The sequence below is a fragment of the Contarinia nasturtii genome, unplaced genomic scaffold, assembly GCF_009176525.2.
Source record: "Contarinia nasturtii isolate CC-2019 unplaced genomic scaffold, AAFC_CNas_1.1 Cnas_scaffold_414, whole genome shotgun sequence".
NCBI lineage: Eukaryota > Metazoa > Arthropoda > Insecta > Diptera > Cecidomyiidae > Contarinia > Contarinia nasturtii.
In genome coordinates, this window is record NW_022197768.1 from 1,283,774 (window position 1) to 1,306,913 (window position 23,140).

The 23,140-nt window shown below is 33.4% G+C and overlaps 1 protein-coding gene across 1 annotated transcript in view; it reads right to left on the bottom strand.

Annotated features, from left to right (window-relative positions):
* Window positions 1–15,821, bottom strand: part of LOC116338809 (neurotactin) — a 16,836-nt gene extending 1,015 nt beyond the window's left edge. The window contains exons 1-4 of the mRNA XM_031764299.1: window positions 15,458–15,821; window positions 949–1,547; window positions 526–863; window positions 1–450 (exon numbers count right to left, since the gene is read on the bottom strand). The exon at window positions 1–450 is cut by the window's left edge and continues 1,015 nt beyond it. Coding sequence (XP_031620159.1) covers window positions 1–450; window positions 526–863; window positions 949–1,516 — 1,356 coding nt within the window. The 5' untranslated portion in view covers window positions 1,517–1,547; window positions 15,458–15,821. The remainder of the gene's footprint in view (window positions 451–525; window positions 864–948; window positions 1,548–15,457) is intronic.
* Between the last annotated feature and the right edge of the window lie 7,319 nt (window positions 15,822–23,140).

A 23,140-nucleotide genomic window follows, 5' to 3' on the forward strand; every position in this document is an offset into this window, starting at 1 on the left:
TCCATCTTGAGTACCATTGGCAAAAAGTTGCCAACAAATTTGAGAAGCATTATGCGCTTTCAGTGTACCATTCCAGCAATCTTCAAGTCGTTCGAGTGGTTCAGCCGGTTTGAATCGTTTTTCATTCAATGGTGGCACGGCGTATGGAATACCTCGGAAGGCATACGCTGAATCTTCTAAAACACCTTCAACAGGACCACAAGATGTAACAGCTTTGATGAATCTTCCATCACGAAGTGGTGGAGATTTCAAAGTTGAATTTCCAGTAAAGGAAAATATACAAATGATTATAAAAAGTATTACGAACAATAAAATGCCTCCAAAAATGGCCAAATTATCTATGCTGCATGAATAACTTCTTATTCGTTCAATAATTGTTTGTTTTTGAACTTCGGTTTCTCCAACTTTGCCATCTTTTTCAGCTTCCTTTTCTTTTTCACTATCGTTGAGCTACATAAATATAATTTATCAAAGACAATAAGTAAGTTGTTTATCGATTTTGGGTTTTTAGTTGAATGCACATACCTTTACGGTTTCTAATCCTTCATCCTGTAATGCAGCTTTGTCGGTCACATCTTTGTTGGTGTCATTATCTTTAATCGAATCATCCAAAGTTTCCATTGATGCTAAGCCTGCCTTATTATTTGGTCCGTTTCCCAATTCCAAGTCTTCGGTTTGTTGGTTGTTGGACCGAAGGCGTTTTGGAATAAGGTTTGGCAATTGTGATAGGCGAATGGCAGGAAATTTCAACAAATTCTTCTTGGCAGCTGGTGGTTCCTGTTCATTTTCCCCTGTGGTATCATTCACTGGATCCTTTTCCGGTTTTTCTTCCTTATTTTCTTTCTTTTCTTCAGATGGATTTTCTACATAATTATCAATTTATGATAATTAATTCATTGCTTTTAATATTGTAATGATATATTTAAAAAAAAAATTATCAAAAAATACCTTCAGATGGCTCGGTACCTTCCACTTTAACCTCAATTGGTGCATCACCAGTTTCTTCATCCTTTGGTGGTGCTGCTTTCTTTGCAAACGGATTTCGGAGTTTTGGGAATGTGATTGGTGGGAGTGAGGCCAAGAAATTTGCTCGTGCGCTCGGTGGAGCTGCATTTTCGTCTTTTGGTTGTTCATCAGTTTTTGCATCGTTGGCAGCATTGTCAAGGAGTTCACCTTCGGCACCATCATTTTCAGATGGTTTTGACTTATTTCGGGTGAAAAATCCTGGCATTTTAATGCCACCGATCGGAATCTTTTTCGGCTTCACTTCACGGCCATCTTCTTTCGGTTTTTTTTCTTCTGGAATTTCAATAACTTCATCGCCCTTGGTCTTTTCTGGTTCAGGGTCACCCGATTTGGCATCTTCAGCCGGAGCATCTTTTGCATTAGTTGGCGATTCAATTTCCGGCTTCTTCTCATCTGTGTTTAGAAGTTTTTCTGTCTCTTTTGGTTCCGTTTCGATTTCAGCGGTTGGTGTTCCGGCTGGAACATTTTCTTTTTCATCTGTTTCACCCATATTTAATCAAATCTCACTCACGTATGGCAATCTGTGGATAAATGGAAAATTGACGAAAACAAAAATGTTGATTAATCTAATGCGTTCAATTGTATGCTCAACCGCTATATATTTGATCAAAAATAAGAGAAATTTATTTGAGGTGAATGCGCAGTATGTAATTGAATTTGTGATCTTGTATCAAGTGAATAGGCACGGCGACTAAACAACATTACATAAAATTGATTTCAAGCGGGTCTATTATTAATTCCCACATAATGCATAATAGCTTTACGATTTGTTGCTTTTTTATAGAACCTATTTTGAATGCGCAATCAGGGCAATTGAGATTTTTCAATTGATTTTCATTATAAATTGGCCCACAGGAATTGAATTCTCAGATTCATTAAAAACCACATTAAAATCATTCTTCAGACATAGCAAAATTTACGTTTAAAAAAAATAAGAAGCGATAAGTCATTTTGACATATGTGGAGATGTACAATTATTGGAGCATAACATTTTCAATATATTTCATAACATCATATACGATTGCACTACAACTATCGCTCATTCAAAGTTGTGAACACAATCGGCTTCCGAATTTTGAAAAAGAAAAAAAAAACTGAAATCAGTCCTCTCAAATCGATTAAATGTTCGTTTTGCAAATGTCTCATCTATAAAGTAGCACAATTTCATTTGGTGGACACCGTATCATGCAAAAGCATCATGTAATTCGGTTGTATCTCATTATCAAACTCAATGGATGTCGACAAGTTAATCGAAGATAGAATACAATAGAAATTGTTTAGAATTGTCCTATTTCACATGCCAAATTGCTTTTCACAAACACACGCTGCTTTCAATAGCTTTTCATATACAGATAATTTTGCTGACATTGAAATTGTAGAAACAAACGAAAAAAAAAGAGAGAAAATAACAATTCTACGATTCGAAACTGCTCGATCGAATCGGCAACAATAGACTAAGACTAACAATACAATCATCATTTTCATCGTTACACTCAAAAATATTATTAAAATGTTAAAGTAGTTTCGTGGTAGTATATTCTTGAGTTCTTGTGTTATTTTCTTTTGTTACTTTTTCCTCAGTTCAATGTACAGAAATGTATTTTTTTCAAATAAATTGGTGTGTAAGTGAATTTTTTTTTTCACAATTCGGAGAAGAAATTTGCAATTGTCGTATTTCTGTACAAAACTGGATTTATCGATTTAGCCATGGCTTTGAACAACATAATACATAAAAAGACAAGAACTACCAACAACAAGAACAACAACAACAAAAATATATGCAAAAAAATGAATACCATTCACAGAACCAAACAAAAGCAACAACGAAATTCTGCAAAGAAAATATGAAGATTTTATTTTTGGGTCGTAAAGTCAACTTTACTTTTATGATGTGTATCTATTTCGGCAATATTTTCCATTTTCTTTGGGCCAAAGAAGCAAGAATAAGAACACAAATAATGTGATAAATGAAGGTATGAATCTTCGTACTGCATCTACATCACCATGAAAAATGCAGTGAAGAATAATAAAATAATCGCTGAACCGTAACGTACAACTTCCTCTCTCGTCACCTATGCTATAAAAAGTGTGCCTCATGTACATGACACGCACAGTTTAGAATACAAGAGAATTGTGTATAATTTGGTTATTTGGGCGTTCAAAATATCGAAAAGAGCTGGAAGCGACTGACTCACTGTTTATAAAACAACAACAAATGCTTTACTTGATGTATCTACATCATTTCATCTCTGTTTCAACCTGCTTCGTCACTTATATATTACCGCATACGTATTCATTTGCTTGCATGCAAATCCAAATCCACTGATGCATTATACTAAACTTCCAATGAAAATGCATAAAACAACCACACAAAAAAATGTGTGTGTATTGTTCTAACACTTTGAATTCTTTGATTGCATTCGATAAACCATACAAGGCACAGTAAAATTACTTTTGGAATTCGTTACATTGCATGGCAGCATAGTTGTTTCGACTCTTTTAATAACTCGATAATTTTTACACCACCAAACACTTTCACCGTGATGGGAATTCAATGACCTCTACCTGTTCGGCTACGCGTGACCTTTGACTAACTACATAAACTCATAATGTATTCATCTCATTGCTTGTTTTTTTTTATGAATTTATGTTTCTATCTGCATCTATTTTTATCTTCAACTATAAAGTTTCAATAGCATTATTTATTCAACGAAGACTTTGCCTCAATAATAAACCCAAAATACTATTTATCATAATACATCAATATAATTTACAATATTTACATTGCTTGATCATAAATTTCTAAGAAAGTGAAAATTTAAAGCGAAAAGCGAGAGAAGGAGAGAGAGAGATAAGAAAACCTTTTCTATTTGTTTACATTTATTCACAAGAAATATTTATCAAATCGCAAGAGGTTGAAGTTTAATGATGGCAAATTATACTGCAGTTAAAAAAAGAAGAAAAAAAAATGAATTGTTTTAAAATTGAATATTCCGGGAACAAAATGTGCGAGAAATATTTTGAAAATGAATCCAATCGATATATCGATTACATGGAGAACGAAATTTGAGTGAATACAACATGATCAATTGATATAATTATGAGTGAAATGAATTACAATCCCGGCACAATAATTCGATACAAATAAAAATTATAATATTTTTTTCCGCATTGATTTCTTTTCACATTCTCAAAATACATTCATTCTGCTATAGTGATGATTCAAATCACAACTGGCAACTGAAGTGCATACCATTCTTTCGTTCCATTCTCAGTATGCGGGTCAAACGTAGTAATGCAACAGAATGCATGAAATTGACATTGTTCTTGGCATCAACTGTGCTGTAATTTTCATGAATTTCCGTATTTATTGTTGTATTTCTGTATTCCTCCCTCTTTCCACGCTCCTTTCTTTTTCAATATATGGCAAGCAAATGCCATTCAAAGCATAAATTATAATTAATCTAATTATGTACATTTCATCGAGTTTATTTAATAAAAATGGTGTACAGACAATTTTTCGACAGTGAATCACATTTACTGTTGTTTATTTATTTGACATTCCGTTCAATATGTTCCGTTCAATCTATCGTATGGAATCGTAATTTATTTATTTACAACCGAATTGTATTGATATTTGAACCATTTGGCTAAAGCCATATAAGTTCTGGCTTCAGTAATATGCGTCGAACATATTCCAAATTTCAGCATTAAAATTCATGATCTAGTCTTCGTTTTATGCACTTGAATATAAAAAAAAACATTGTCTGAGAAGTATGTTGTGGAAGAAATTGTTAGAAGATTGTGAAAAAAAGACTCAACACAAATTTATGAGGTTCTCTTTCTCATTGAGAAAACTTTGATTATTTAGTGCCGCAACGGCAAAAGATGCGGTACCATTTTTTTTATTAAATACTAAGGAAACCATGCTTCTTCTGCAAAACTTTTCAACGTTGAAAATGGTCGGATTCACGTTTTAAATCACCGGTCACAGTGATTGAATAGATTTCGTTGGTTGAATAAAGTTCAATTGTTTGAAACTATACATATATAGTGTGTTCTTGAATTATTTCTATTCAAAAAAAAAAATTGTTGGCCGCAATGAATGCAACGTAGTGCTTGCTCTTTTATTGCTATGTGTGAATAAAATATGGAATGACACAAAAGAGAATTGATGAAACGACGCGAAATAATTCTCTTTTTTTTTTGTTTTCTCTCTCTCGAAACTCAAAACTCTCATTATGACTGATGTTGATAATGATGCGGCGATGATTGTTTCGATGGTTGACGACGTTAATTGTATTTCCAGTGAATTTGAACATTTTGTTAGTCATACAAAGGCACATTGGTTCCACTCTGCGTTTGTGTATATTATTGCCGTTCAGTATTATCCATTCGAGCGTCATTTTGGTTGATAGTTTCACACACACAAAACACACAGAGACAAAATTGCTCGCATTATGAGTTGTAATAATGAAGCAAAATTGATGATTAATTACTGAACGATTTTTTTTCAATATTGTGTCTCATAGGAATCGCAATAAAGAGAAAAAAGCAAGAGAGCGCTGGCATAGCACATGTGGCCATTAAAAGCAAACCATTATGGTTTTTTTATATCGACCTCTCGCAGCCACAATGTCATATTACTGTGCATGTTTTGAAACTCTTTTAAGGCAGACAAATTGCTCTTTTTACCTATTTCTGATGTCTTACTTTCATTTTGTTCGCTTTTGAAGGAAGCCAACTTTGAAAATCGTTTGTTTCAATCAATTTTTTTTTTTTTTTTTTTTTAAAATAAAATAGACCAAATTAAATATTTGCCGACAATAAATTTTAGTACTTGGAATTTTGACGCGTTGAAATTCTTTGTATCATCAGTTTTTTTTTTCGAATAACATCACGAATTCAAGCAGTTTCATTTAACGTTAATGGTTTGCATTCAACAGAATTGAAGCTGCATTCATTTAGGAATTCTACCTTTTATGTAATCGTTTGTGAAAACGATGCTGAAAATGTTTTACTGTTCAATCAATGCTATTTATTCCAATTGAAAATTTTGCGTCATCAGCGACTATACTGAAAACATTTACTAAATGTACAATTCTACAATCGCATTACTTTCATAACAGCGACATAAGCAACAAACGAAAAAAAAATGCTAAAATCAAACGAAATACAACACATCAATAACTAAAATGGCATGATTGCAGTTAACGCTTTAATACAATTTCTTTGTACTCCGTGAGACTGTTAACTGTCATCATATGTTGTGATTCATAACCTGGAGTAAGAACAAGAAACAATGTTGAAAACTAGTTTTGATTTAATCTAAGTGAGTGATCTATTATCTAGTTGAACGTATCATTCTATCATTTGCAATGCGAATGGCAGTTGTGCGAACTCTCTTGGCCATCTTGAGACCGAAAAGTGGCAGTCAGTGAAAATACATTATATACAAATGCACTTGCATATTATAAAATTCAATGCATTTTTGCACACTTACAACAAAGAGTGCTTTTTTTCCCTTTATTTCTCTCTTATTTTTTGTATTCATTTCAGCATGTACGTGCTATCACTGTGATACAGTATTTCTATCAAAATGTAATGTGCATAGATTTATAAAATGATGTTTGTTATGTTCAACGGACGTTGAATGAAGATAACAGCAATAGGATGAATGGCTACGGAGCTGGAGCTGGGTAATTTTAGTTAATTGCAGTACTTGCTGTAATACTTTATATGCTGTCATACCATAATTCCTTGTGCAAGTGGCAAATGTTGAGGGGCGACAAGGATGGATGATTAAGACTTAAATATATATATGTTTTAACATTCGTTATACGTTGACTGTGATTATATTATATTTTCCAGCATATGATCAGCCGTTCATTGGCGAGGATATTTTATTGTTGTTCATAACGATTGGTTGGCTATCTTATAAGAATGCGTAACAATGATGATGGCGACCAAACAACATTAAACAACGGTCTAGAAATTTCCGGTGTAAAAAAAATTTAAAGTTCACATTCAAATGTATTTGTGGCTTTCTTTTTTTTTCCTTTCATTTCATTATCCAAAGATAGAGCACGTACGAGCGTTCATTATGTTTGCGTTCATTTTTTTCTCTCTCCTTTTTTTCAAATTCCTATATTCTTCTACTTCTTCGTGTGTTTTTTTTCTTCTGTTCTGTTCTTTCTCTACGGTATTTGTGAGTATCAATGTTGCGTCAATTATAATTTAGTTATTTTCCTTTCACTCGCTCTCTCGCTGGATGACTGGCTACATTGCTTGCCCGTCCGTTCTTTTTTCCCTTAATATCATTTTATGTGTTTCGTTTCAGTTTTTTGTTGTTGTTGTGTTGTGTTTTGTCTTTGGCCGTTGGAAAAAAAGGAGAATGGAAGAAAATTTATTCAGTGAAACAATCAACATCAACAACTGTAGTTTAACTGCCACAGTACACATGGGGCAATAAAAAGCGAACCAGAATCCAACGAATGAATTAAAGAGCACACACGAAATATACTCGCGGTCAACACAAATCGTACGTAAACCGGTTTAAAGAGATCAATTATTTTGTACACAGGAATTAGATTAGTCGCTTGGTCTGTTTTGATCCAAATACAAATGCATGGCTGTGGTACTCATATTACGGCTATTCATGTTGGAAACATTTGCTCTAAAACGTTGTAAAGATGATATATACATCGGACAGTTCAACGCTTTCGCTTCAGTTGATTGAAAATGTAATTGAATGCAACGTGAAAAAAATAGATAAACCTGCCGATCAAAGGTATGACGAAAAAAAAAGAAATCCCATTCTAGTACGGCTAGTCCAACGTAAATTCACATTTATGGAGTATTATCGCTAATATTATTATTATTATTTTTTCTTTCGTTTTATTTTGCATGCAAACATCAAGATAACATTTCGTTGGCGATGCTAAAAATCGAGGCAACAACTGACCATGCAAGATAAATTATGTGAGTCGATGCAAGAAATTTAAGATGTTGCTTATAGAAATTAAATCTTTTGTTAATAAATCAGGCAATAAATCAGAGCGTGTCATATAATTTATATGAATATCACATATGTAATAAATCAGTTGCATTGATATACTCATAATTCACGATTGATTCAATCAGTATAAAACATATACACTCAACGACCATCTACATATTAATTAGAAAATCTGAGTGTAACAGACATCACAATGATATAATACTTGAATGAAATGAAGACGAACAAAAAAAATCATCAAACTTGACAAGACTAACGATTCTTATGGATTTCAAAAAATAATATTGATTTTCAATTCAAGTGCATAGTTGTCTGACACATTTCTTTGAATCAGACGTAATAAATCATTTTTTTTATTCGATTTTGAGTCATAATTTTAAGCGTCTAACTTTGCTTCGCATCATTCTTATGAAATGTAATCGTAAACAGTCTCGAAAACTTGTAGCGACTGCAAAATAAGTGTCCATAGATAGAAATACGTCAAAGCAATTGAAAGTTAGAAAGTTTCATCGGGTTTTGGACCCTTGATGCATGCTTGATGGTTTTTCAAGTAGGTCGCGTTAATAATTGATTTTTTCAAAATAGAAATGCTGATAAAGATCGAACTTTCGAGAGAAAGGACATAAACATGTTTTTACGCTACCAAAGACATATTGAATGGAGAATATTCAGAATCATTTAAAAATTGACTGATCGCTGCAACTACTGACAAGAACCAAGGAAATACATTATCTTTTTCTTGATAATGTATTCAACTAAAAGTTGTCGCGTGGTAATTCAATCATTTAGCACTCAATTGATTTTCCATGAAATGCAGTAAAAGCGATGTGAGAACGGCATTATATCGCTTAATAAGTATTTAATTTCCATTTAACTGTGATGCGATAAGGCAATGGGAAAAATATAGAAGCCACATTGCATAGAGCATCATAAATTGTACATACAACGGCCCATAGAATGTAGATCACATCATCAATGTTAACATTTGAATGTGAGCGATACATTAAGCATCGTTTTGACATTTGTTGCCTGATAAACGCTTGGTTGTCTGTCTGGAATGACTCTTGCCAAGAATGTATGCGTTGACAGTTTTTTTTTTACAACAACTGCATGTAGTGCAGCAATGACTTATTGCCGTCATCCGAGTGAAATTGGTTTCCATTGACAAGAAGAAAAGACATTTAAACGATCACTCGAATGTTTGTCACAAAACAATTTTTGTGGGTGCTGTAAATGAGCAGGAGTTAAAGTCAAAATGATTTGAACGAAAGAGCATAAAGAATGTGAAACAATGTTTGTTGCCAACCATTACTTATAATGCGAGTATCTCTCGTTTTCGCTGAGGAAAAACAAAAATAGCTACAATAGCAGCGATCGTATATAGGTTTTAGAGTCGCTTGTATTTAATGCTTTGTCAGTCCCACAAAAAAAAATTAAAATCCTAATTTGAATTCCACAGCAAATTATTATCGTGTCACATTGGGTCTTATTTTTTTGTTCTCGAATTGAGAATGTGTATCTATATTCTTGGATAAAATGCTTAAGTTCGAAGCAACAAACATAATTTTGAAGATGTTTCATTACATTCATTTTTCATTTCTTTCAATTTTATTTTACCATTGTTACAAGCACCTTGCCACCATCGCGCATATTACAATGTTAACCTTGAATTTACAGTTTGCTGATTGAAGAAGAATAAAAAAAAATTATAGAGCGTACAAAACTCGTGTAGCATGAGCACTCTTCTAACCAACGTAAGTCGAAATAAAATGGAATAAATAAGTTACTGAGAATCTCTTGATCGAACATTGGCAACCATATTCAACGCACCGAAAACAATTTTGATGAAATAGTACTACGCCACATGTTTTTCATTTGAGAACGAAAGAGCATAATCTGTACATTTTGACGATGTATCTTCATCACTTGGCATATTTGTAATAAAATTCAGATTATATGCTTCTAATTTACGATGAAGAAAGAACAAAATTGTAGTTGTGTATTTGTTTATTGTATAAGTGTATGTGCATAAGATTACATCAAGTTTGAACGCTAGTTACCATGACTGATTTAGTAGTTGAGATTGCTTTATACATTTTAAAGCAAAAAAAAGAAGAGAGAAAATAAAAAGAACATTTTTTTCCCAATCATCCAATGAAATCGTTGCGAACGCACAACGCAAACATCTGCTCCGATTTCTATAGCACGAATAACCGATTTAATAAAGGAAGACATGAACATTTGAAAATTCTATTCCAAATGGAATATTTAGAATAATTTGAGTTTCACCAGTACGATTATGCGGCGCCAAAAATGTATTGTGGCTGTGGCAATGCTCATATATTAATTGCATTTTAAATAATTCGATACTGACATTGAATTGACTCAATGATTTTTTTTTTCAGCCCTTAAATAATATCATTTCATTTCGTTTTCATTTCGGTAAGCGCACACGCTTGAAATTGCATTTGTATGTTTTCTATTATTTTGCGTTAATTAAATTTACTTTCACAGGTATTTAAATATGTGTATATACATATGTTCTAACAATGATGGACTATCCTATCATATTGTCGAGTAGAATGAATGCGTGTCGTGTATTAATGACAGTATTATCAACAAAGCATAACGTGTGTTACACGAAATTTATGCCTATTGAACACGAAAGAATGATACATGACGGAATATCAAATTTAAATGAACCTTTCGGCAAAATCGGCATTTTCAAATATACAACACATATCGGCCCGGTCGACCGACAGGGAAAAATGTATATATATATTCAGCGCGTACATTATCGAATTGATTTAACCACAGCGAATGAATACGAAACAAAAATAAAAAGCAAATGTAAATTGATGGTAGTGTAATGCCCCGGCCCAAGGTTTTCCTTCAAAGTACGAAACTATATGTCACATGCACTTGAAAGGGTGCGTGTTGGCTTATTTTTATTATATCAATTACACTCTCTTTTTCGTCCCCCACACGTTAATTTATCACCACATTGGTTCGCATAAAATTTGAATTGTTCCTTTCGGTCAGGTGAAATTTGAAATTGTTTTTCCTCAAAAAGTCTGAGTCAAAAAAAAAGAAACAGAGGAGTCATCGAGCCGCCACAAAATGAGTGAGAATAATGTGAAAAGCCGCATAGAACATAATTTTGACTATTTTCGGTTGTCAAGTGGCTTTTTTAACGTGTTTCGAGTCATTTAATTTATGAACTATATGTATATACACATTTTTTCAGGCACGACTTGGCAGATTCATGAACTTTATTTTTGGGGATTGTTCCGCTGTTTTCAACGATACTTATTGTAATTTGGAAACACGGGTTAAAAAAATATCCACGCATGATTGACATTAATGTTCAACCTATGGGCTTTGGCTAAAAATCGCTGTGGAGCAAAGTCAAAAACCATAATCAAAAAATATCGCGAAACCATTTCCGTTGAGAGTTATAGTTCTATCACAGAACACGCAAGTCATTGTACCGGAAAATTTGAATACGCTGTTTTTTTTCCACTTCCAACGGAAAATAAGTGAAGAAGAATTTGGTAAAATTATGTGAGTCTTCGAAGGGAGGAGGTACTACCACATAATAACATTTTAAATGGACAACAACATAAAACAATAGAAGAAGAAAAAAAACACGCACGCACATCGAAGAGACCACCCGATCAAAATTGAATATCCATGTATACCGATAAAGTGGGCATTGTCTTTTCTCAGTTAGATACAGAACAAACATTGTTGAGTTATTTTGTTTTGTTTGAATGAGACAAAAATAGGAATAGAAACAGCACATGTGAATGTTCACCCGAACATTTTCGATTTTTATGTATTGAATAATTGGATATATTTCGTGTTCTATTCATTCATCGGTTTTCTTTGGAGCGATAATTTTGGTTTTTGGTCGATTTTCATTTTGTTATGTTCTGACCTATCTACATAATTTAGACGTATTATTCAGTATCAGAGGAGGAAATAAACCGATCCATGATACAAATACACTAGAACAATTCAGAGCGCCCTTTTCAAATGTTCCGACACACAAAAAAATGAATCGATAAACGAAAGCAAACATCACTTATTTTTCCGAACGTATACTGTTTTGCGGTAACTTCCTGTATAGAAATTCAAATCCAAAACGATTGTTTATTCTTACTCATACCGTAGATGACTATAGTGATCTCACAAATTTATTTGCTTGTTCTTGGAAAGTAACAGAATTTTGAAAACATTCGTAATGCTGATACATAAATGTATTTCAAGTGATCCGAAATGAATTGAAAAAAAAAAACAATTTGATAACTCTTTATAGCGACCTTCGTGAACATTCCGCATGCAATTAAGAACACCATTAACATTATTAATATTTAATTGCCTTTTTTTCAAACATTCGAGTATATATATTTAATTTCGTAGAATTATTTTCCAAGATTCATTTATTACTTTGTTTGTCTTTAGAGAAACACACATTTTTGGATCATCGAATGGAATGACCAGAAAATATCTCTACATTTCATGTGGAAAAAATTAATTATTTAAAGCAATCATAACTATTAAAGTTGTGAAAATAAGGTTGCCATTATAACAACGGGGCTTTTACAATTACTTGCGTAATAGTCATTTTTGTTTCGCATTGAAATGAAAATAAAAAGTCACTTGATTCAATCTGGTTCAATATTGAAGATAAAAGAATAAATAGAATTACACTATTGAAATGTTGAATTGTTCTCTAAGTCCATTCGAGAAAAAAAGCGGTCAATTTTTGAATGTTTGCATTTAAAAATCCAGTGCTGCTTAAATTGGATTTTGCGATAGAAAGAAGTACGTAGTTTTTTCGTCACCATTTTATATTACACATGGTGGTGGTAATCCATTGACAGAATGGAATATTTATTACCATGAAAAATCACCCAAACGAATGTCGAGAAGAACGAATCATCCATTATGATAATCCATACACTAGTTGAACTATAACGAGAATTTCGATTTGCTGTGCTTTGCGCTTCCTGCCGCTTTTATACATTTCTATATTGTAAATGCATGTATTACATCAGACGATACATGCCAAATGGACCAATTTCTAGGATTATATACCGAATATCGAAGTTTTACGCGATAAGCGATCAAATTGAATATCAAACATTTGTACAGCTAGAGGAATAAAAATGTTCATCAGTATGCAATTTCGGTTGCAATTCATGCAAACAACGTACGAAACGAGAAAAAAAAATGCGACTGCAATATAGTAAAAATGGGACAAAATCAAATAAAGCGAATAAAACATCGACATCGAGTTGAAAATAGCGGAAAAACTGGGGTGGTTACCCTCGAAATATTAACAAATGGTTCGTTGTCAGAATGTGCAAGCGAAACATTTGAATGCACACATTGAGGCGACTCAAACATTTATTGAGAGAACAACCACTATACATATAAGCAAATCCTGGCATTCTATATGTATGCTCTCTGGATCTGCTTGGAATATGAATGCTATACAGTATGTGTGTGTGTGTTGTATACAGTTTGTACACGCTTAACATAGAAATAACAGCCAAACAAAAATGCTCACAAAACGTACGAAGAGAGAAATGCAACAAAATAAAATTTTGGTATTTATTATAATGCTGTTTGTGAGGCACAATAGAACACATAGAACACTATGTGAAGAGAACCGCACTGAATACAATACACTGAGGAATGAAAATGGGCATATAATACAAAGGCATAAACATGAAGACACACCGAAAATTGTGACCGAAAGGGAGAGAAAGAGCGGCAAAACGAACATGGAAAATAACACATAAAATAAGAGACAAGAGAGAAAAAAACGTAGTTAAATAATCAACTTCTGGCAAGCGCGCTCTGTTTCGGGGTTCGAATCGTCGCCTTTTTTTAGAATGTGTTACGTAGAAAGAGAGTGCTTAGCATGTTGTGAATGCGTTTGTATAGATGCATCATAGTTCATACAGTGTATGTATGTACATTGTAAGCGCACATTGAAAGATTTACCATGCATGTTTTTTTACCTACAAACGATTTTGAATGTATGCTTCAGATACGAGAACCCAAGTGCATGACATTGTATTTGTTCAACCATTTCATTTTCTACGTGTATTTATGCTATTTACAATCCCAGTGCCTGTATAGAGGCAAAGCATATTTTATTTATCGTTTTTTTTTGTCAGTCGTAACGGTGCTCTTTTCAGAATTCACACTTCGATTGTGAGTGTATGTGTGTATGCATTTAGAGGTAGATGCAGCAAAGTGGAGAACATGAAATGCGCTGTTGGTTGGTTGGTTGGTTGGTTCGTTCGTTCGTTCGTTAGTAGACAATTTTCCATAGAATTACAAAGAATGCATTTTCTTCGTAGCCGAGCCACAAATGCAATGAAGAGCATTTCACAATTGAATGCAAAAGGTGAACGCGCACGTAGAGTTCAACTGTTTCACACTGAGTCTTTCTCATTGTGTGTAGCTGTGTATGTATGTACATAATATTTATCTGTATGTATATGTATTTTGTGAACTTGCCCATGTTTATGTGAGTATTTGTATATATATATGTGTGTGTGAAAGCAAGCAATGTACGACGGCGTCACTTTTTAAAAACTACCCTCGACTAAACGAAATTGTATTGATTCGACGCATTTTAGCCAATTATAGTGTATTCGTTTTCATTGAAATTTCATATGTAACGTTCAAAACTTCCCTTGCATTCATACCACACTGAAAATCAATGTTGTAGAACCATTTCTATTATAGTTTCGTTGTGAGTAGCGCGAACTCAACAAATAATTATTACCAATAATGATGCTTGCATCTCTGTTCTCAATGTGTCCACTATACCAATATGCGTTTCAAATAAATGGTTTTGGTGCCAGATTTTTAAAAATCTATACAACGTGTAATCGAGACTTTTAGTTCGATTTCTATTGTTCAACTTAATTGTTTGAAATTGAGCACTTTTTAACGATATTGATTTTCATTTTCTGAGACATTTTCATCATACATGCGGTCATGCAATATGTGATGGTTGTTTCAACGTCGCCATACACATCGACCGTTGTCGTTATTTTTCATTTTCTTCTCGTTGTTGTTAAAATATAACCACGTCTGCTAGCCACGCTAGTACACTCGAACGAAACGAAAAGAAACGAGCCAAGGGTGAAATTTTGTACTGCGTACATTGCGTTCGAGTTCAATGATATGGCGTTGCTTTCTTTTTTGTTTCACTCGAATATATATATATGGGGATGGATATATTATGCATGTATTCACTGACCGTATTTTTAAAAAGAAAAATATGGCGCAATATTCTAAATGTATGCTAGTTTTTACCACTCTTGCGGTTTGCAAACACATAAATACATTTTCAAATGAATTAGAATCAAAATAAAAACCTACCAAGCAAAAAAATCGTTTTAAATTTTGTCCGTATCTGCTATCACGTTCAAATCTCTAAATGGCGCAAAAAAAACGTCTCACCAAAAACGTATATATTTAATACGCACAAATGTTTTGTTCGTTTTTATTTTTAAATCTTTTTATCGTACACAAAACTTTTAATTTTAAAAACGTATCCAAAGTTCGTTTTTCACTGCAAAAAAAAAATGCACAATAACAATTTCAAACTATCCTCCTGTGATCTGAATTTACTTCGCACAAAAATATTCCATTTAAAAAAAGGCAGCAGCTTGTAGTATTCAAGTCTCAATCACGTAACAGCATAACGGAAACGTTCTTTTCAACGTTCAACGAGAAACTATCGCCGGCTGCCGGTTCGAATCAAAACATACCAGCCGTCTCCAAGCGAACCAAAGCGAAACAAATCGCATTCGTATAAATGTATTTGTTGTTGTTGCTGTGCTGTGCTGTGCTGTTTACATGCTGAACGTTACGTTAGAGCTGCCGAAGGGGAATTCAGTGTTTTAAGCATTGGATGATGATTTGTCCCACTCAGTCACACATATGGGTAGCATCGTATGAGGCATACGTTATGTTTTATTTCTCTATCCTTCCAATTCGTTTGTATTAGTAGCACCATCATCGACGCTTGAACCATAGCCATTGTCTTTGTCATGCGCACCGCATTGCATGGCCGAAGACGCGTTGAACGTACGTTACTCGGCATGCACAGCAACATAGAGAAACGAATTTTTATGGAAAAGCAACTACTTTTTCTTCTCAAAAAAATGAATATGTCATAGATAGAGAAAAAAGCAACATTATGTTACTGTGATGCAGTCCGATTCGAGGAGAAACTCTATGCTTAATTTCTTTCCACTTTGATAAAGCGCGCACGACGCAATTCTCTTTTATATGCATACGTGAATACTTCATGGAATCGTCTGGTGAACTGCTTTCTTCTTAGAAATTTATACCTCTTCTCGAAGATGTAAACACTTCACAAATCAGCATTATTCACTGAATTGTCATTGAGGCGATCTTGAACAAAAACACTCCAATTTTTATTCATTTTTTTCTCTCTCTATCCTTCTCTCCTCCTGACACTCCAAAAACCATACAGTCAAAATGATTAATCCAACCAGCTTGAAATATGAAACTTTTTTTTTCTTGAGCCACTTTGATCGGCAATAGAAGCTTAGTTTTGGTATCAAACATAATATGGAATTATTTTCGTTTGATCGAAGTTCGACAATTCGATTGTGATCAATAACCAAAGCATAACAATAACAAAGCATTTTTTTTTCTTTGAAAAAAAAAATCGGCTATGCATTTCATTCGAATTGCAACTACCACATCGCATTGAAGCATTGTACATTTTTTTACCCTCTCGTATTTTGGTTGCAATCCTCATTGCCAAATATATCGACAATGCAGACTCAATCGCATCGTGTGCATCATACTGTATCGTGTGGCAATGTGATGCGACATAGAGAATTTTTTTCGGTAGCTCTATTCATTTTTAAAAATTTGTATGCTGACGATTTGGTGACAAAGGGAAAACATGATAGCGACAATATGCATAAATATATATCGGTATATATGTTATAATACAAACGGTGACAATGAACGTGAACGTGAACATATTTCGATACACACACACATACAAGCATACACATGGTGCAGGATGCACACCTTTTGTTTCACTACAAGTTATCGGAACGTTATGCCATATATGGTTTCATTTCGTATCTATACTTTTATGTTTGTTTTTTTCGGTTCATGCCATTTTACCCAATTCTATTTCTCTTTACGGATTATTTGTTTTTCCTCACGTTTCATTTCATTTGTCTATCGAATTCTGTTTTATATGCCATATGTTTTATTGCCAAATTGAAAATGTTTCGGTTCGAGAGAAAAAAAATGAGAGTGCAGCGATCAATTTGTTTTTTGGGAAAAGTGTGTACGAGTCACACTTATAGTAACAATTCAATGAAACTTAAGCATAAATCAATTGTCACATAAAAAAAAGTGAAAACGTTTGCGTTTGCTTTTGAAAGTATCCGAAGACATTCACATTTCCAATTGTTTTTGCGATGTTCTTTTTTTCGTACCTATTTTTATTTTTCTCTTTTTCTCTGCAGCGCATTCGCTTTGCAATTAGAGAAAATTTGCATCAATGAATGGAATGGTTTACCGTAATAAGAAATAAGTTAGATGAACGATGCCAGACGATGCATTCTAATGCATAAAAAAACGCATATTGATCTGTGCTATGTTATTAATGACAGTCATTTAGTTTGGTCAATATAAGAATCAATTTGATTTTATTCCAATAGATCAGTAATTTAGCATTTCGTTTTGATATTTTAGTTTCAATGAATAATAATGAACTGGTTTCCGAAGTGTTTTTTTTTTTTTTGCATCGTAATTATTCCAGTTCTGGAAATTGTTTTCAAGTTTGCATAAATAGTTTAGCTTAGCTAAATGCATTCGGTTGAAGTCATTCGATTGGAATTTCTGTACATTCTTTTTTAACGATCACTTGATTGCAATAGATAATTTTCCATGCATTTTGGTATGTGTATCAATTTTACATCGCTTTACCCGCTTGCCATTCAAATTTTCAAACATGATTTTCTCATATAATATCATAGTAAAGAATAAACGCAAGCTATTCCCGAAGTTCATTTTTTTTTGTGTTCAAATTGTTATTTCATGGACATATGTGTGTGTTCAGGACTCAAAGATCGAAATGAATGATTATTTATGGTTGCATGTCCGTATGAGTCGTTGAACGCTCGCACGACTGATAGACAAACTAGATGGTTTTCATGCTTAAGGTGTTCTATTTTTGCAACTCGATACGGTGGACACTTGTAATAATACAATATTAATGGTTACCGCGATGCACGCAACCAATGTCAGTCTTTGTTGATATTTCTATTTTTTTTTTTGTGTATTTTCTCCGCGATTGTATTATAGTACCTTACTTGTTAAGCGAACTGACGTACACAGCAACAACAACAAAATTGAGTGTGATTTTTCTTCAATAAAATCATTTTTTTAAACACAAGTGAACAAGTGGTGAAACCAGTGACCATTCAGGAGTCACAAAAATATATCAAAGGAACAGTCAGACCTCATCAGAAATGGAAACAAATAAAACAGTCACGTTTTAGTAAATTGGTGAACAAACCATAATTACATGCTATCACGTATCTCCAAGAAAAGATCGACGTTTTTCCATCACATTCGCTCATATATTGTTCTCGTTGCTATAAATGCGTTCGTCACGGGAAAATGAAATAAAATTGTCTTTTTCTTGTACCTGTTTCTGCATATATATATATAAATATTGACGGCTTATCAAATGCCACGATATGGAGCATTGACTTGTACAATGAAAGCGAAACAATTCGTTGTAAAGCATACGCCTGCATTTACGTGTTAGTCAGAATGAAAACCAAAATTGTGAATTGCAACTTATGCGAACGTTTACAGTGCATTTTATTACTTGAGAACAGAAGAAAGATAGAGGAGAGCGACACACACAGAGCGAAATACACATACTCACATAAATCATTGGTAAATCAATGTCACTTTTGATCTGCTTGTGAAGTTTTTGTTGATGCTGATTTGTTTTTTTTTTTTTCGTCTCTCTTGCCATTGCGAAGAAACAAAGCGGATTATTTTCAAGGAAAATTGTATGTTTGATCGTAAATGCAGTGTAGTGATGGCACTGCTATAGCTACGATTTAACTAGTAGATATTCATTATGCGAACACTCGTGTGCATTTGTCCCTTAGACGTTGAGAAAGAGAAGAAAAATAAAGAGAACCAAATGCGATGACTGTATGTATGAGTATGACTTTTTATTGAATAATAAAGTTGAATTTAATGAAATCGAATTTAGCAGTTCTGCTTGATAAAGTCTGATTTCAATAGACCGGAAATTCTTTTTCGCTTTGTTTGCTTCATTGGACGGCTGCCTTTATATATTCTATTGAGCGTCTTTGTTCGTCCCATTCCTCCGCGCAATCTTTTTTTGTCGATCAAACATCACATGCATATTTGTTTGTGGGTCTTTTCTTCATTTCAATCGAATATCGAAATCAATATGTTAAATAAATCGACCAAATTGTATGTTCCATTGCAACTGCATCAAAATGTTTAAAGTGCAGTATCACCAGTTGCATGTATGGTGACGTTGACCGGCTTATCAATTTCAATCAATCCACTAAAATGAACAATTTCAATAATTTGGACAAATTAAAACCACAATAAACACAATCAGTCATATTAAGTACCATAATTGAATCGTCTGTGTCAAATGGTCACGTCATATCAAAGGAATTTCATTTTGATCCGTTCTCTTGTTCCATTGAACATTCAAACTGAATCCAAGTTCAAATATTATATATAACGCATATTATTATTACGATGAACGATGTACGCATAACGAAATACCAGCAAATGGTAAAAGAGTTGTTGACAAAAAAAAAACGAGAGTTGTTGTTTGAAAATGTGCCTTGTCGCCCGACTGCCGGCTCGCGTACATCCATTTCGATTTCATAATGAATGTGTTTAATAAGTGTACGCCTTATCTCTTCTTCCGTACCATACACTCTATTTTGGCAATGAATACACACGATCCATATTTCGCATCTCATAATGTGCACTCCCATCCATTCTATTTAACAGCCTGTGGTTTCCTTTTGCATCATATGAATAATAACAATAAAGATATGGCAAAGACAAAACGCCAAATGAATCTAAAAATAAAATTCATATGACGTTTGCGATGCAAAGCAGACTATGCATCATCGCACTTCATCGAAAAATGTGTGCAAAGGGGGAAAAAAGAAAAGAAATTCAAGAACAAGAGCAAAAATACAACAACAACAACAACAACATATATAAACAAAAAGAAATGCGCGCGCGTAAAACACGCAGAAAGGAATATATGCACCAAAATGCATTTAAAATAACAGCACTTAACAGAATAAAAATTATATGCTTCATTCGCGCGCACACACAAAAAACAACAACACATCGAGCCCACGAATTGAATGACGAAAATTATTCACAAATACGAAAAACGAGAACAAACATAATGAACAAGACAAAATCATTGTCCCGGTTTTCATTGCAGAAATGTGCTTGAATATCACGTCCCCTTCTATAATTTAGATGCAACCCATATTCATCGAAATCAGACAGCTAACAATCGATATTGATGCATATTTATATCGCTGGCGATCGCTATTCAACGCGCCAAATTCACGAAATATAATCGTGTGTCTGTTTCATTTCAACGAGCGAAGCGGTATTATTTGGCAAACTCATATGCGAATGATAAGACCAGATAGCTTGTACAGCTGAAGAGAGAGACCAAAATTTGTCCGAATTTGCCCCTGGACGCGTGTAGCGAAAAAAAAAACCGACGAAAACTGCTGCTCTGCACTTCTTGGTGATAAAAAAAATTACAACTTAACATTCATTGTTTGCGGCGAACGCAGATCAAGTGAAGTGCAACGATGGTTTTACTTGCCTAAACGATACTGACCGAACCATTCGTGTTCGGTTTCTTTATTTTGCACTGCGCGATACGATGTCGCGCGCTCGTGTTCACTTACAAAGTCATTCTTTTAGCACTGTTTTGATTTTGTTTCGTATTTTTTTTCTACTCTTGTTTACTTATTTTCATCTCCTCGTGCGGATATTTTTGTTTGCATGTTTTTTTTTTTCTTATTTCTTTTTTGCCATTTGTCGTTGAACTGTAGTGTGTTGTATTTTTTCGCCGAATGTTTTCCGCGTACGTTCATGGTTTTTGGTCACATGGATAGCATGTTGCACGATTTTTAACTGTGAATTTCGAAATTCTTTAATGATGCATTTCATGCTTGTTGTTATTTTGTTTGTATTCATTTTTGCTAAAAACCATTTCATGGAGGACATGAAAATTAAATGAGAATGTGAAAATCCATAAGAGAGAAATTACTAAACGCTGCGATGTATCAAAGTGATGGTGCAAAAAGGAATGAAATAAAGAAGAAGAAGAAAAAGTTTATTAGTATAAAAAAAATCGGAATGGATATATAGGCAGCGTTTGTTTCCAATGCACAAAGCTGCTTGATGCTTCTTGTTACAATATTTTGCCGCTCACTCGACTCTTTCGATCCATTGCAATGACGATGATTTCTTTTTTTATTATCATTAGTATTGTTATTACTATTATATACGCTGTATTTGTCGTACATCTGCTCTGCTGCCTGCGATGGTTGACTACTAATGCCACTGCATCTATTCGTTTATGCCTCTTGGTAACTATTACCTGTGCTGTATTGTGTATGACACAATCTGCAAATGTAAAGCTGCAGTACACAGATACACAACATCATCATCATCACGGGACATGATTTCTATTTGTGAAAACGCTAAACGACCGCTGCATATATAGAGAGAGTCTTGTTCTTAGTATAAAAAAACAGTACACATAATGGATTCTCTTTTGCATTCAAATGCATGATTGAGGTTTTTTCTTCTTCTGTTTTCTTTTCCTTTCTCGAATGCATGCAATGATACTACCATGAAATTTACAGAGAAACGCCATTCACCAAATGCATTTTCAGTTAAAATGTGTGTTGTGTGCCTTAACTCAATGGTGTATATATATATATGAATCAAAACTATTTCAAAACAAGCCCATAGTTATATTTGCATTTTTTTTACCTTGAAACGTTTTTTTTTTCGAGGGTTCAATTGGCATATAATTTCATGAATAACTTGAAATGTAGCAATCCTTTGAATCTATTTAATAGTCAATAACAGATTTAAATTTCTTATAGAAGCAAATCACGATTTGTCGAAATGTTCGACATTGGAGAATCGGTCTTTTGTCATTCAAATTAACTTACCTCAATTTTGAACGTTTTTTTTTTTTTTCAAGTTTCAAATGAATAACATATTTATGAAGACTGCCAACTGGTATTGATGCTTGAAAAAATTGATAAAGATTTTAAAAATCAATACCTTTTTAGAGAACATTTTGAATTTAAACAAATGTTATCATTTGATGAGAGGTATCTCTTTATCTTGGTAAGAAAAATAGAACAAAAAAACGAGAAATATTACCGTTTTCATATCATTTATTTTGGACATTAAAATGAAATCAATAGAAAAAAAGAAAGCAAGAAGATTATTGTCATTTAAATGAGAGAAAAATGTCCATTGCTACACATAAAATCTATGTTGCCTAAGTACGGGCGTATTTAGTCAACGATTCAGATCAAATGTTGTTGCAACGGTTCGTTTGAGACAAAATTTTTGCCAAGAACCAGATTTAATGTGAACGCATTCAACATTCATTCAATTCTGGAATGCAAACGATTTTCAAATTGATTTTATAGGCCCGTATCATATTTACGGGTCAAATAGCTGTGAAAATGAATTCAAATGACTGACAGTTAATGTTCATTATGTTTATTGAATTGTTTAGAGAATATGGTAAAATTGAACGGGGTCAAATAATCAATAATATGCCACAAACTAATTATTTGATTAATACAATTGAGCACACGTGCAACACTTTCGCTGGAACATTGAAATTAAAACAATTGTTTAATCGAATTTGTCAAGCATTTATTTATAAAATAGGAGGAATGCAACATTTGCAACTTA